This window comes from Bufo gargarizans, chromosome 5 (assembly GCF_014858855.1).
Source record: "Bufo gargarizans isolate SCDJY-AF-19 chromosome 5, ASM1485885v1, whole genome shotgun sequence".
NCBI classification, from domain to species: Eukaryota; Metazoa; Chordata; class Amphibia; order Anura; family Bufonidae; genus Bufo; species Bufo gargarizans.
Genome location: NC_058084.1, coordinates 115,237,209 through 115,251,995, shown reverse-complemented (window position 1 = coordinate 115,251,995; position 14,787 = coordinate 115,237,209). Strand labels below are relative to the sequence as shown.

At 44.3% G+C, this 14,787-nt stretch overlaps 1 protein-coding gene across 1 annotated transcript in view; it reads right to left on the bottom strand.

Moving 5' to 3' along the window:
* RAB2A (RAB2A, member RAS oncogene family) overlaps nucleotides 1–14,787 on the bottom strand; it is an 80,110-nt gene that overhangs the window by 51,226 nt on the left and 14,097 nt on the right. The window contains exons 2-3 of the mRNA XM_044295708.1: nucleotides 12,400–12,471; nucleotides 3,962–4,029 (exon numbers count right to left, since the gene is read on the bottom strand). Coding sequence (XP_044151643.1) covers nucleotides 3,962–4,029; nucleotides 12,400–12,471 — 140 coding nt within the window. The remainder of the gene's footprint in view (nucleotides 1–3,961; nucleotides 4,030–12,399; nucleotides 12,472–14,787) is intronic.

Sequence of the window (14,787 nt, the reverse complement as noted above, 5' to 3'; positions counted from 1 at the left end):
AAAAAAATATACACAATGGAAACCAGACACCATTCCCAGATGTTACCAAGTCCTGGATCTGAAACCTTATACTGCAGATCTACAGATATCAGTGACATACAGTAATGAAATATCACCGATTCATTAAATGCCTAAAAATAGGAACATTTATTAAGACCGGCATATTACACGCCAGTCGTAAAGGGGTTGTCTGAGTATTTAGTACTGATAACCTACCCTCCAACAGTCACATTAAAATTGGAAAAACATTCCTGACGTCGTTACTTTTCTTTAGGCCTGGTTCTCACTTCAGCGTATTTTATACGCGCGTTTTTGTTGAACGTTTTCGGGGCGTATTACAAGGCCTGGTTCACACCTGAGCGTTTTACAGCGCGTTCCTACGCGCTGTAAAACACTCAACAGGCGAAAACCCATGTTTCCCTATGGGCATGGTTCTTACTTGCACGTTTAACAGCGAGTACAAACGCGCTGTAAAACGCCCTACGCCCAAAGAAGTACAGGAGCTCCTTTGGGGCGTATTGTCGCGCGTTCGCGCCCATAGACTTCAACGGGAATGCGGGCAAAATACGTTGTCGTTTGCAGAGACCCACACCAACACACTCTCCTCTGTACATAAACACACAGGAAAGGGTGATGGTGCTCCGCAGGAAGTCTCTTTCATTGGACACCTCAGTGTAGACATGGCTGTTTTTCATTGGACGCCTCTGTGGTCAATCGCAAGGACGCGCGTTTCCCATTTCCAAAAACGTGCTGTTTAAGGTAGATTATAGCTGGTGCGCAACACAGGTGACTGAAGGGCATTTTAACATTTCAGCCTTAAAGGGGTTCTCAGGAATTAAGAAATAAGAATAAAATTGCTGAAAATACTTAGAGGTTTTCTGGGATTTTAATATCAGATCGTCGTGAGACCAACACCTGGCCACGCTATGTGCCTTCTCTTCATGGTTTACCTGCTCGCCGTTGACATTGCAGCGGTGAACAGGTGTAATTACAAGCTGTCCCATTCACTTCAATGGGACGGCTCTGTAGTATTGAAGTGTATAGGAAGGAGCTGTCCCATTGAAATGAACGGGATGGCTTGTAATTACACCTGCTCACCGCTGCGATGTCGACGGCAAGCAGGTAAACAATAAAGGGAAGGCTGCACTCACACAGAGCACGGCCTTCTCTTAAACCAGCTGATCGGTGGGGGGGGGCTTGTCAGACCCTCATTGATCTGATATTGATGAACTATCCTGAGGACAGGTCATCAATATAAAAATCCCAGGACAACCTATTTAAATATTACTTTATTAGAAACATATCCCCAAGTACCTTTCATTAGTTTTAATTGCTCATTTTGTCTAGGGAGCGATCAATAGGTGAAATTAAATGGCAGCCATCCTATTAGTACACACAAAACCTGTCCTAATCACACAGCAGAGGAAGTTACCTCACAACACTGAGGTGAAGAGCTGCCTCATCCTCCTTCTCTGCTATGCAACTGCTATCCTGAAAAGAGTTTAAGATGATCTTCAGCTGAATCTCTGTAGAAATGGAGCTCATGAGGAGACAAGAAGTACAGAGAGGACGGACCGGACAGACTGTGGTACTGGAGACTGCATGCCAGTGCTGCTGCTCATCAGTCACATCCCCATCTTCCTCTCTGTACTTCATGTCCCCTCATGAACTCCTTCAGCTGAATCTCTGCAGGAATGGAGTTCATAAGGAGACATGAAGTACAGAGAGGAGGTGGAGATGTGAGTAATAAGCAGCAGCACTTCTATGCAGTCTCCATTATCACAACCCCACATTACTACAGCCTGTCCTGCCCATCTTCTCTGTACTCATGAACTCCATTCCTCCCAAAGATCGCTCCAGAAACAAAACGAACCATTATAACTAAAGAAAGGTATTTAGTAATATATTTATAATAAAGTAATATTTAAGTATTTTAATTTTAAGGACCAGTAATATTTCTCCCCCCTCTGTGTTCCAGCGTTCATAACTCCCCCCTCAATTTAGCTATGAGGCCTTTTAGCAATCATTTTGGAGTACATATGCGGTATTAAATAACGTTTAAATTTTTTTTCCTGCAAATGTAGTTTATGATTTTATGCTACTTGCATAATAATTACACTTGTTTTTACAAAATAATCTGTTTTTGTGTTGCTGCATTCAAAGACGAAGAACATTTTTTATTTTTCTGACTACACAACGGTGAGAGAGATAATGTATAAGATTTCTCTCTAATAATAAAAGCTATTGCGGACCGTATGTGGAAGCATTCATTTCAATGGGCCCACAAAAATGGGTCTGTGTGCATTCCGTTTCCGTATGTCCGTTCTGCAAAAAAATAAATAAAAATAGAACATGTCCTGTTATTGTCCGCGTAATGGACAAGGATAGGACTGTTCTATTAGGGGCCAACTGTTCCGTTCCACAAAATACATACGGTTGTGTGCATAGGCCCCTACTGTAGTGTGTAACTGGTAAACCTAGACAAGTGCTCTGCATTTTATGCGGTAAAGATACGATATGGATGGGAGGAACAGTGTAAAATGTAAACTTTATTGGTGTTTGGTGTGGGGTACAAGTGTTTGGTGTGACTTGACAGAGTGGCGTCAATAAACTGACTAATTTGGCGAAGAGGGATGATTAGATGGACAAGTGCTCATTTTCTCACTCCATTGCTGGAGAGAGGAGGAAAAAAAAAAAAAAGAAAAGAAAATCCTATATGTTACAGCGCAAATATGCAGTCCACTTGATGGAAGAGAGAGGGAAAGGTAACAAGACCAGAAGTCCACCTTACCCTCCTTACATATGGTAAGAGGACCCCTTTGTGCTGCAGGAGATTAACCCTTTAGGGGGGAGGGCTCTGGCTACTGACACTTTTGGGGGGCTAATGTTACTGGCTAGTGAGGGCAGGCGGGATTAGCCTCAGGGTGAGGGCAGTGGCGGCCATCTTAACTGAATAGTGAAATTGCAGTTTTATGCAGACTGGTTGCTAAGGGCTGAATCTTATTAAATATGGGGTAAGTCAGTCTAATAGTAACTGATTCTGGAATATCATGTTATTAGTAACTACATATATGAAAATTAAAATTAGGGTCTAAGTGTGACAGTTATCCTTTAAATTCTCAGTATGTAAATATTTTACGCTGATTTGTTTTTACACTGAGTTCAATGTGGAAGTAAAGAAATACACTGTTCAGAACCCACTGCTCCAGCATCACAACTCTGGTGCTCCCCACTGCTGCAGCAATGTCGTCATGGTGTAGGTTTAACTGATGACATGCCAGTGACCACTGCAACCAATCTCTAGCGAAATATGGCACGAGATCACTGAGGCCACTGATTGGCTGCTACGGTCATGTGCAATATAAAAGCTCGTCAACTGCAGTCATGAGAACAAAGCCTGGCAGGGAGGACTGGAAGAGAAGGGGGTGGGGGGAGGAATGAGGAGTGTAAGCATTTTTTCTATTATGTTAATACCTTCACTGCCTTAAATAAATAAATAAATAGGACAATCCAACAGAGTGGGGTGGGTGGGGGGGGAGATTTACTTTGTACCAAATTTATCAAATGTTGCACGTCAATTTGGAGCATCTTGAAACCTAACACTTTTTGCTAGAAATGCTATGCCAGTTTTCTACACAACCCCCTAGTGGAGTGACTTTAGGACGTTTGTGTGCCTTCTCCCTTGCACTTTTCAAAACTGGAGTGAGTGGTGTATATATATATATAAAAATAAATAAATAAAAAGTTTGCGCAAGTGATCCCAAAGAGTTGCAATAGCCCTACTTTGGAGACAGAATTCTAGAGTGCAGGGTTGGATAAATCCTCCCCAATATTTGTATGAAGACTGCAGCCAAGTGCAATCACTATATTGGATGTCCCAAGGGTGCACACATAACACTCTCAGTTCTGGGTTAAGTCCAGGCATTGAAAAACCAGAAGGGTTACTAGAAACAATACTTACTGTGTCCCATATCTGGAGTTTAATTTGCTTGCCGTCAATTGTGATCATTCGTGCACCAAATTCTACACCTGAGAATGAAGAATAAAGGATGTTAAATTTAATTGTCTTTACATTCATTTTACAATATTTTAACAGGTTGCTGTTCATATTTTATGTGGAACACTCCGGCTTCTATACCAGGAAACTGCCATGTGCTTTATTATTTAGGGTCCTGTGAGAATCGGTAACTGCTCCAACACAATCAGCTAGTCCAGCAGGTCAGTAACCTCCATGTTCTTGGAGACTATCGCCTGCACAGTTTACGTGGCAAATTCTTCCCTGTCATATTTTTATACATAGGGCAACTCATATTAGATTAAGGGTCCTTTCACACGTACCCAAGTGTTTTGTGGGCCGCAAATTGCGGATCCGCAGAACACGGACAACGGCCATGTGCATTCGGCATTTTGCCGAACGCACTAGGCCACCACTTTAATAGAAATACCTTTTCTTGTCCGTGTCTGCAGACAAGAATAAGACAGGTTCTATTTTTTTGCGGAACGGAAGTGCGGATGCAGACGGCACACTATGTGCTGTCCTCATCTTTTTCAGCCCCATTGAAAATGAATGGGTCCGGATCTGGATCCATTTTGCGGACGTGTGAATGGACCCTTCTACTAATATGATGACGAAGCACTAAAAGGGTATTCCAAGATTTAAAATTGATGGCCTAACCTCAGTACATCATCAATAACTGATCAGCAGGGGTCAGACACTCCAGACCCCCTCTGATCAGCTGTTACCTGGTAGAGAAAGTCAGTGGTGAAACTAGACAGCTCCATCCACTGACTTTAATGGGATCAGTGCCGTATTAACCAGGTTCATCCGCTACATAAAGGACATAGTTGTGGTGCTTTAAAAAAAGGGGTTATGCACCTCTGCGGCCCTCTTGACAAAACCCTGATGTCGCCAGAACTGCAGAGGGAAGCGTACTTACTTGCTCCCCGCCACAGGGTTCCAGATCCTTTGGCGCACGCCAAAGTCTCTTCAACACTGTTTATTGCATGTTCCAGCCAACTTGCAGTTCAGTTGCAGCCGGGTCAGGTAATCAGTGCACAGGCCAGCGTTTCCTTCACATCTGCCTTGCAGGGTGTGATCTGCAGCCTCTCACTCCACAGACACACCCTGCTTCCTGCTGCTCACTTGTATTGCGGATCTGCAATACAACCGACCGGCACCCCCATAGAACTGCCTATTCTTGTCCGCAATTGCTAACAAGAATAGGACATGTTCTATTTTTTTACGGAGCTGCGGACCGGAAGATCGGGGGCGCGCTCTGGAAATGCGGATGCATACGTTGCTTGCAGCATTTTGCTGTCCGCCTGACGAAGCAGAGCCAAACAGATTCATCCTGACACATAATGTAAGTCAATGGGGACGGATCCGTTTTCTCTGACACAATAGAAAACGGATCTGTCCCCTATTGACTTTCATTGGTGTTCATGACTGATCTGTCATGGCTATAGAAGACATAATACAACTGGATCTGTTCATGACGGATGCATACAGTTGTATTATGGTAACAGAAGCGTTTTTGCAGATCCATGACGGATCCGCAAATTCTTAGTCAGTGGACAACTAGCTTCTGGCTTCCACCCCACCAAGGTCTCTCTCGCGCTCGCTCTCTCTCTCTCTCATATACATACACACAGTATATATCAAACAATTACAACAGACTATTGAGGGAGTCCAATAGCATGTTCTGTTCACATTTCTGTCAGGTCCAGTGGTATAAGAGTCTTGTGTGGATTCAAATTAACCTCTACATCAGGGGTTCTCAACTAGCGGAACGCGGACGCCAGCTTTCCGAAAACCTGCCATCCCTTCCATAGGAAGCAGCACTTTAGGCTGCTTCTTAATCTCCCAGTGCGCCGGAAAGAGCTGGGGCACAAGCTGCTCCCATTGCAGGCGCTGGATGGAAATGGAGGCGCGCGCTGAAAGAGACCGGTCCCTCCACATGCAGGCACCGGGACTTGTCTCTCTTGGTGCTTTCACGTGGTGGAAGCCATCTCTCTCAGCAGCAACACGTAAGGGAGCTTCAAGCTCCAAAGGACCCTTACATGCTGGAAATGACAACGCTACTGCCAGCTACCTGAGGGTACAGACAGGGCGGAAACTGAATACAGGAAAGGACTCCACAGTGCCAGTGGCGTGTTCCCATCTTGCCGATGCCTCTCTGTGAAAGGGTACTTTCACACTGGCGTTTCTATTTTCCGGTATTGAGATCCGTAATAGTATCTCAATACCGGAGAAAAACGCTTCTGTTTTGTTCCTATTCATTGTCAATGGGGACAAAACGTAACTGAACAGAATGCTCCAAAATGCATTTCGTTCTGTTTGGTTACGTTCCAATACTGGAGAGCAAACCGCAGAATGCTGCAGTTTTTTCCCCGTCATGGGATGCGGAGTAAAACAGATCAGTCATGACCCACAATGCAAGTCAAAAGGGACGGATCAGCTTTCTTTGACACAATAGAAAACGGATCCGTCCCCATTGACTTTTAATGGTGTTCATTACGGATCCGTCTTGGCAATGTTAAAGATAATACAACTGGATCCGTTCTGAACGGATGCAGACGGTTGTATTATCAGTAACTGAAGCGTTTTTGCTCAGCCTGCCGGATCAGGCAAATCCGCAAGTGTGAAAGTAGCCTGATGGTGAAATAAAGATAAGGTTCCATTCACACCATGGTATTTTTGTTCCACATCCAATCCCCATTATTGATAATTTGGATGCGGACCTCTTCATTTCAATGGGGCCGCAAAAGATGAGAGCACACTGTGTACTGTCTGCATCTTTTGTGGCCCCATTGAATTGAAGGGGTCGCATCCAATACATCAATAATGGGGATTGGATGTGGAACAAAAATACATAGGGTTGCCACCTGGCCAGTAGCTCACCAGCAAGGCCGGTATTTTAGTGGCCCTGCTGGTGCTGGTAATTTTTCTCTAGATTGCCGGTATTGTTCTGTACGGACTGTTACTAATGAGCGCGTCCATTGCAGAGCGCTCATTAGTACAGCCTTTACCTCATTTGCTCACGCTGTAGGGAATGCTCATTGCTGACTGGAAGCTCAGGACAGGACCTGCCAGACGTCATCACACTGGAGCTGGTTCTCTCCTGAGCTTCCAGTCAGCAGAGTGTTCACCGTGGCGTGAGCAAATGGAGGAGGTAAGCGCTGTTGCAAAAAAAAAAAAAGAGATGGGGCATTATTCTTACTGGGGGCACTAATGGGGGGTGTTCATCTGTCCTGTTGGCATTCAGCTCGGACCTTTAACGGCAGACCCGGGTATGTGGACCTTTAATAAAACTAGAGTACCCCTGCTCTTCATCAATGCTTTACCATATTTGTCATTATTAAAGGGGTTTTACCACTGCGGAGCGCGTCACAGCCAGGGAGAAGGTGAGCTGTTTTTTCTCCCTGGCTGTGATGCTCTTTGCTGTGACTGGACCGCAGCATAACATACTTGGTGCAAAAAATAAAAAAATAAAAATTGGCAGCATCAGCAAGTAAAAGTACTTAAAAAAAAAATTGAAAATCCTCTTTAAAGTTTTGGAAAACCCCTTTAACCCCTTACGGACCTTGGACGAGAATGCTCGTTCTAAGTTGCCGGTACTTGGCGCTCCAGAACGAGCATTCTCTTCCTGCGGTCCCACACGTGCCGTCTTCATCAGTAGCAGGGGCCTGGCTGTTACTAACAGCCGGACTCCTGCTGCATCCACCAGCATCGATGAAAACAATAATGCCGGTGGATTAACCCCTCATTGATCGGGTCCCCGCGCTGTGTTGACGGGGACCCAATGGTTGCCATGCCAGCCCCAAGCCTTTCAAAGGCCTTGGGGCCCAGCAGCTATGGAGACCTTTGAGTCTCATAGGCAAACTGTCAGTGTATCAGGGTGGATTTGATTTAAATCACTAGTCAGTAAGGCTTGATTTAAATCCTAGTTTTCTACATAAAGACTAATTCTTGCTGGTATAACTTATAATATCCAAGTAGATGAAGATTTTTAGAATAACTTCATATATTAGTTTGATTAGGTTGATTCTGTATTCATAGGTTTGTAGAAGTTAGGATTAAGGCATTTTTCTCAACTCTGTTCATGTTATAACATTTTTGCTGTGAAGAAGAGGCATGTGATCTCTGCTGAGTCAAATTCAGTTTTGAGAACTGCAAAAGTAAACCAAGCATCTGTGACATCTTGTAGGCAGAGAAACTGCCCAATAATCTTACAAAAACCTCTGGAAGAGCATGATATTGTGAATGGATTAATGGAATTTATTTACAAAAAAATTAAACATATACAGCCTTATTCTACATAATTTAAAAACGAATCTTTATTTCATGATGGAATAACCTTTGGACGGTAATATATTTTCCTCAAAAAGCATTTTATAAAAAAAAAAAAAAAAGATTATTTTTTCTTTTTTTTTTAAATAATTGATTTTTATCCACCCTGCAGTGTATTATACTGTGTATATCTGTTTTGTACTGAAAGTCAATGCAGTACAAAACAGATATATTGTAGTCCACTGAAACAGTCCCATAGTGTTTTTTTTAAACAGAAAAAAAAAATAAAGTTTCAAGTAAAAAAAATAAAAAAATGCCCCTTTGACATAAAAAAAGAGACATAAAATTGTAAATAGAAGAACAAAAAAAAAAAAAAAAAAAAAAAAAAAAAAAAAAAAAACACACACAAGGTATGGCCGCGTCCGTAACATCCTGATCTATAAAAATATCACATGATCTATCTACCCTTAACACCGTTAAAAAAATAAAGACTGTGCCAAGAAATCCATGTATGTAAGTCGTATGTATCTCAAAATAGTACTAATCAAACCATCACCTCACGCCGCAAAAATAAGTCCTTACATAAGTTAAAGGGGTTCTGCACTTTCAATTAACTGATGATCTATCCTCTGGATAGATCATCAGCTTCTGATCGGTGGGGGTCCGACACCCGGGACCCCTGCCGATCAGTTGTTTGAGAAGGCAGCGGCGCTCCAGCAGCGCCGCGGCCTTCTCACTGTTTACCGCCGGGCCGCCCGCCCACTGACGTCACGACTTGTATCACTAGAGTGGGCGCGGCTAAGCTCCATTCAAGTGAACAGAGCTTAGCCGCGCCCACTCTAGTTGATACAAGTCGTGACGTCAGTGGGCGGGCGGCCCGGCGGTAAACAGTGAGAAGGCAGCTGCGCTGCTGGAGCGCCGCTGCCTTCTCAAACAGCTGATCGGCGGGGGTCCCGGGTGTTGGACCCCCGCCGATCAGAAGCTGATGATCTATCTAGAGGATAGATTTATCAGTTAATTGAAAGTGCAGAACCCCTTTAATCGCCCAATAAAAAAATAAAAAATATGGCTTTCAGAAAATGGAGACACAAAAACACGATCATATTTTTGTTTTACACAATAAAAGCATTTTGAAAGAAAAACAAAGAAAATGGACAAATTACATATTACCGCATCCGTACCAACCTGTTCTATGAAAATATCCATGATCTAACCGGTGAATGTTATAAAAATTAATAATAAACGGTGCCAAAACAGCGATTTTTTGGTTACCTTGCCTCACAATCATATGTACCCCCAAAAGAGTACCAATAAAACCGTCACCTTATCCTGTAATTTCCAAAATTGGGTAACTTTTTGGGAGTTTCTACTGTAGGGGGTCTTTAAAGAGGACCTTTCATTGGTCCAAACATTGTGAACTAAGTATCGTGACATATACAGCGGCACCCAGGGATCTCACTGCACTTACTATTATCCCTGGGCGCCGCTCCATTCTCCTGTTATGTCCTCCGGTATGTTCGGGGACTTGGTTATCGTAGGAGACTGCCCTTGTTCTGCTGGGCGTCTCCTCCTCCTAGGCTGTAGCGCTGGCCAATCGCAGCGCACAGCTCACAGCCTGGGAGACAAAAAACTCCAAGGCTGTAAGCTCTGCGCTGCGATTGGCCAGCGCTACAGCCTAGGAGGAGGAGACGCCCAGCAGAACAAGGGCAGTCTCCTCCTACTATAACCAAGTCCCAGAACATACCGGAGGACATAACGGGAGAACGGAGCGGCACCCAGGGATAAATAGTAAGTGCAGTGAGATCCCTGGGCGCCGCTGTATGTCATGATACTTAGTTCACAATGTTTGGACTGATGAAAGGTCCTCATTAAATGTCACATGGCAGTGAAATCTGCCCTCCAAAATCCACATGTTGCTCCTTTCCTTCTGCGACCTGCCGTGTGCTTCTGTAAACTGCAGAATCAGGGTAATAAATATTGAGTTTTATTTGGCTGTTAACCCTTGATGTGCTACAGGAAAAAATAGATTGAAATGGAAAATCTTCCCAAAAAAAAAGTAAAATTTTAAAATGTCATCTCCTTTTTCCTTTAATTCTTGTGGAACACCTAAAGGGTTAAAGTTTGAGTTCAATACCAGGGTCTCCTGCTGCATTAAACTCACTTGTACCTTCTGCGCGTGCGCCGGATAACTTGCCCGGCACCCTCACTTGCAGTGCACCTGCGTCCCTTATTCAATGCCAGCGTCGGCTCGGGAGGATCGAGGACTGTAAAAGCCGCCCAGCGCAGTGAATAATAATGAGCTGGGCTGCGCTAGGAAGCGACAGTTGGGGCGCGGCTGGGCACAAAGGTAGGAGTAAAAACGCCCCTTGGGCATAAAGAAATGTGAAAAAACGCCCCTTGGGCATAAAGGAAGGTGATTGACAGACGATTATAAAGTTGTTTTTACATGGTTTAAAATGCGGACAGGGTGTACTCTTATGTGATTGGAATACACTTTAAAGGGGTTGTCTGGGTTCAGAGCTGAACCCGGACATACCCTTATTTTCACCCCGGCAGCCCTCCTGAGCCTGGCATCGGAGCATCTCATGCTCCGATGCGCTCCCGTGCCCTGCGCTAGATCGTGCAGGGCACAGGCTCTTGTGTTTACAATAACACACTGCCGGGCGGTAACTTCCGCCCAGCAGTGTGTTCGGTGACGTCACCGGCTCTGAGGGGCGGGCTTTAGCTCTGCCCTAGCCGTTTTACTGGTTCCTGTCAGCCCCATAGAGAGCCCCGGTACGTCACCGGAACTCAGAAAAATGCCTTTGCCCTGCGCGATTTAGCGCAGGGCAAAGGAGAGCATCGGAGCATGAACTGCTCCGATGCTCATGTCAGGGGGGCTGCCGGGGTGAAAATGGAGGGATGTCCAGGTTCAGCTCTGAACCTGGACAACCCCTTTAATAGACCTATGACTGTAGAGGAATAACTAAATATGCTTATCGGGCCTGTCAGTGTCCCTTTAAAAACATCCTAAAAAAATAACATGAAATTTACAAAATGATGACAACATGAAAGTGGACATATGGGGAATGCAAGGTAATAACTCTTTATGATGCATTACTGTCTGCCTTAAAAGCAGAGAAATTCAAATTGCTAATTTCTGTCATTTTTTATAAATAAAGGTGAATTATATCGACTCTAACTTTCACAAAGTACAATGTATCGCGAGCAAACAATCTGAGCGGTTTGGATAAGTAAGGCCCCTTTCACGTGAGCGAGTATTCCATGCGGGTGCAATGCAAACGCATTGCGCCCGCACTGAATCTGGACCCATTCATTTCAATGGGTCTGTGTACATGAGCGTTTGTTTTCACGCATCACTTCTGCATTGCGTTAAAATAGCAGCATGTTCTATATTCTGCGTTTTTCACGCAACGCTGGCGCCATAGATTTTCAAGGAAAGAGCAGCAGGACATGCTTTCTTATACAGTGGTGGAAAAAGGGTATGAAGACGCAAGAGGGCACCTCTGGGGTACACTGGGTGCATGAGCAGAGATGTACATATTTACCACAGCTACCAAATTTGACCCTGCTGAATACCCGCCTATTTAACTACAGTCTCTATGACGAAGGCCACTTTCACACTTGCGCTGTTACTTACGGTATTGAGATCCAGCATACGATCTCGATACTGGAATTAAACAGATTTGTTTTGATTTTGCACATCAGGAGGCATCTGTTCCATTAGGATGCGGGTGTGTGAAATAAAAACGGATCTGTCACTAAATACATTGAAAGTCAATGGGTGACGGATGTGTTTTTTTAGGCTCCTAAAAGAAAAAAATAAATATAAAGAAAAACGGATCTGTCACCATTGACTTACCTTGTTTTCAGTGCCGGATCCAAACTGCAGCTGGCAGCGGTTGTGTGTCCGGTCCCAAACGGAACACGGCTGGAACGGAAGACATCCTGATACATCTTGAACAGATCTCATTCAGAATGCATGAGGACTAAACTGAAACATTTTTTTTCCGGTAATAAGATCCTCTGCCGGATCTCAATACCAGAAAACAACAACGCAAGTGTGAGAGTAGGCCAGGACCAACACCAATATAGGGCTATGCACTTACCAATTGTCAGGTCGTGAACTGGCTGGAACCTCTTGTCTGTGAACTGCAGCAGTAGGCATGATTTACCGACACCTGCAATAGAGAAAAGGAAGGATTTTATTCACCACAGAACCCCCAAGCATCTCTGCAGCTGATATCAGCGGCATCCTAACCTATGTATATGGTGCCCACTCTTCACGGCAGTGCTGATGTCATACTGCCGCACTGAACCAAGGCTTTGTCTCTAGAACCGCTGCCCAGCGTCATCAGAGGACTTGTGACTGTCTAGGGGCCACACATGGCCTAGGACCAGACACGCATTCACAATAGCTGGCGCCAGATACGGTATATATGCGAGTGGTTTCCATACCCGGCACCAGTTATAACTGAATGCTCGTTAGACTGAGATGCAGCACATCATATACAATGACACCACCAGAAGTGTCTCAGTGCATCCCAACAGGACGTGACGCCTCAGTCTGATCACACCTCCTGTTTTAGGCCGCACTCACACATACGTGGATTTTCACAGACCGTGGTCCGTGAAAAATCATGTACGTGTCAATGCGGCCTTATGGAGATAGATTTTATTCAAAGAACTCAGGCCATTAACCCCTTGGCGCTGCAGGCATTTTAAAATTTTTTCCTCTTCACATTTTAAAAGCCATGAGAGCTTTTCTTCTTGCGGGACTCTTTGTACTTTTTAGTGGCACCATTTAATTTGCCATATGGCTTTAGAAACTAAAAGGAAAAAATTATTTGTTGGGTAAAATTGAAAAATAATATATATGTTCTGCCACTGTTAGGCCTCTTTCACACGGGCGTCATGTTTTTTGCCCGGATAAGAGCCGGGTGCGTTGCGGGAAAATGCGCAATTTTTCCACGCGAGTGCAAAACATTGTCATGCGTTTTGCACTTGCGTGAGAAAAATCGCGCATGTTTGGTACCCAAACCCGAACTTCTTCACAGAAGTTCGGGCTTGGGATTGATGTTCTGAAGATTGTATTATTTTCCCTTATAACATGGTTATAAGGGAAAATAATAGCATTCTGACTACAGAATGCATAGTATAATAGTGCTGGAAGGGTTAAAAAAATAAAAAAGTTAACTCACCTTCTCCTCTTGTTCGCGTAGTTCGTTCCCGGTCTGTAGTTTGCTAGCTGTGGGCTTGGGCTAAAGGACCTTTGATGACGTCAGATCACATGCTCCAATCACATGGTCCATCACCGTGGTGATGGAGCATGTGATCTGACGTCATCAAAGGTCCTTTAGCCCAAGCCCACAGCTAGCAAACTACAGACCGGGAACGAACTACGCGAACAAGAGGATAAGGCGAGTTAACTTTTTTATTTTTTTAACCCTTCCAGCACTATTATACTATGTATTCTGTAGTCAGAATGCTATTATTTTCCCTTATAACCATGTTATAAGGGAAAATAATACAGTGAATAGACTGTCACCTAGCAACCATGCGTGAAAATCGCACCGCATCCGCACTTGCTTGCGATTTTCACACAACCCCATTCACTTCTATGGGGCCTGCGTTGCGTGGATTATCGCACCGCAACGCACAAAGAGGAGCATGCTGCGATTTTCACGCAACGCATAAGTGATGCGTGAAAATCACCGCTCATGTGAACAGCCCCATAGAAATGAATGGGTCAGGATTCAGTGCGGGTGCAATGCGTTCAACTCACGCATCGCACCCGCGCGGAATACTCGCTCGTGTGAAAGGGGCCTTAGGCCTCTCGCACAAACTTTATATATTTTTTTTCTTCCCTTTTTTTGCGTTCAGTATACAGTCCATATACAGAACCATTCATTTCAATGGGCCTGCAGCAAAAAAAAAAAAAAAAACATAAGGTACTCCATATGCATTCCATTTCCGTATTTTCGTTCAAAGATAGAACATGTCCTATTATTGTCCGCATAACAGACAAGGATCGGACTGTTCTATCAGGGCCAGCTGTTCAGTTCCACAAAAAACTGAATGCACACATCTGTATTTTTGCGGACCGCAAGATACTGAAAAAGCCATACAGTCGTTTGCAATAGGTCTTATTTTTAGTTTTACTTTCACTTTGCCAAACCTGACGTGTTACTTTCTTCTTAGGGTACTTTCGCACTTGTGTTGTGAAGATCCGGCAGGCAGTTCCGTCACCGGAAATGCAGGCCAGATTTGGAAATCCGTGCGCAAACTGATCGTATTTGTAGACGGATCCGGATGCAGATCCGTCTAAGGCTACTTTCACACTTGCGACAGAGTGATCCAGCAAGCAGTTCCGTCACCGTACTGCGATCCGGCAAAACGTATACAAATGCCATCAGTTGGCAAGGGATCTTTCACACTTGCGTTGTCCGGATCCGGCGTGTACTCCATTTGCCGGAATTACACACCGGATCCGGAAA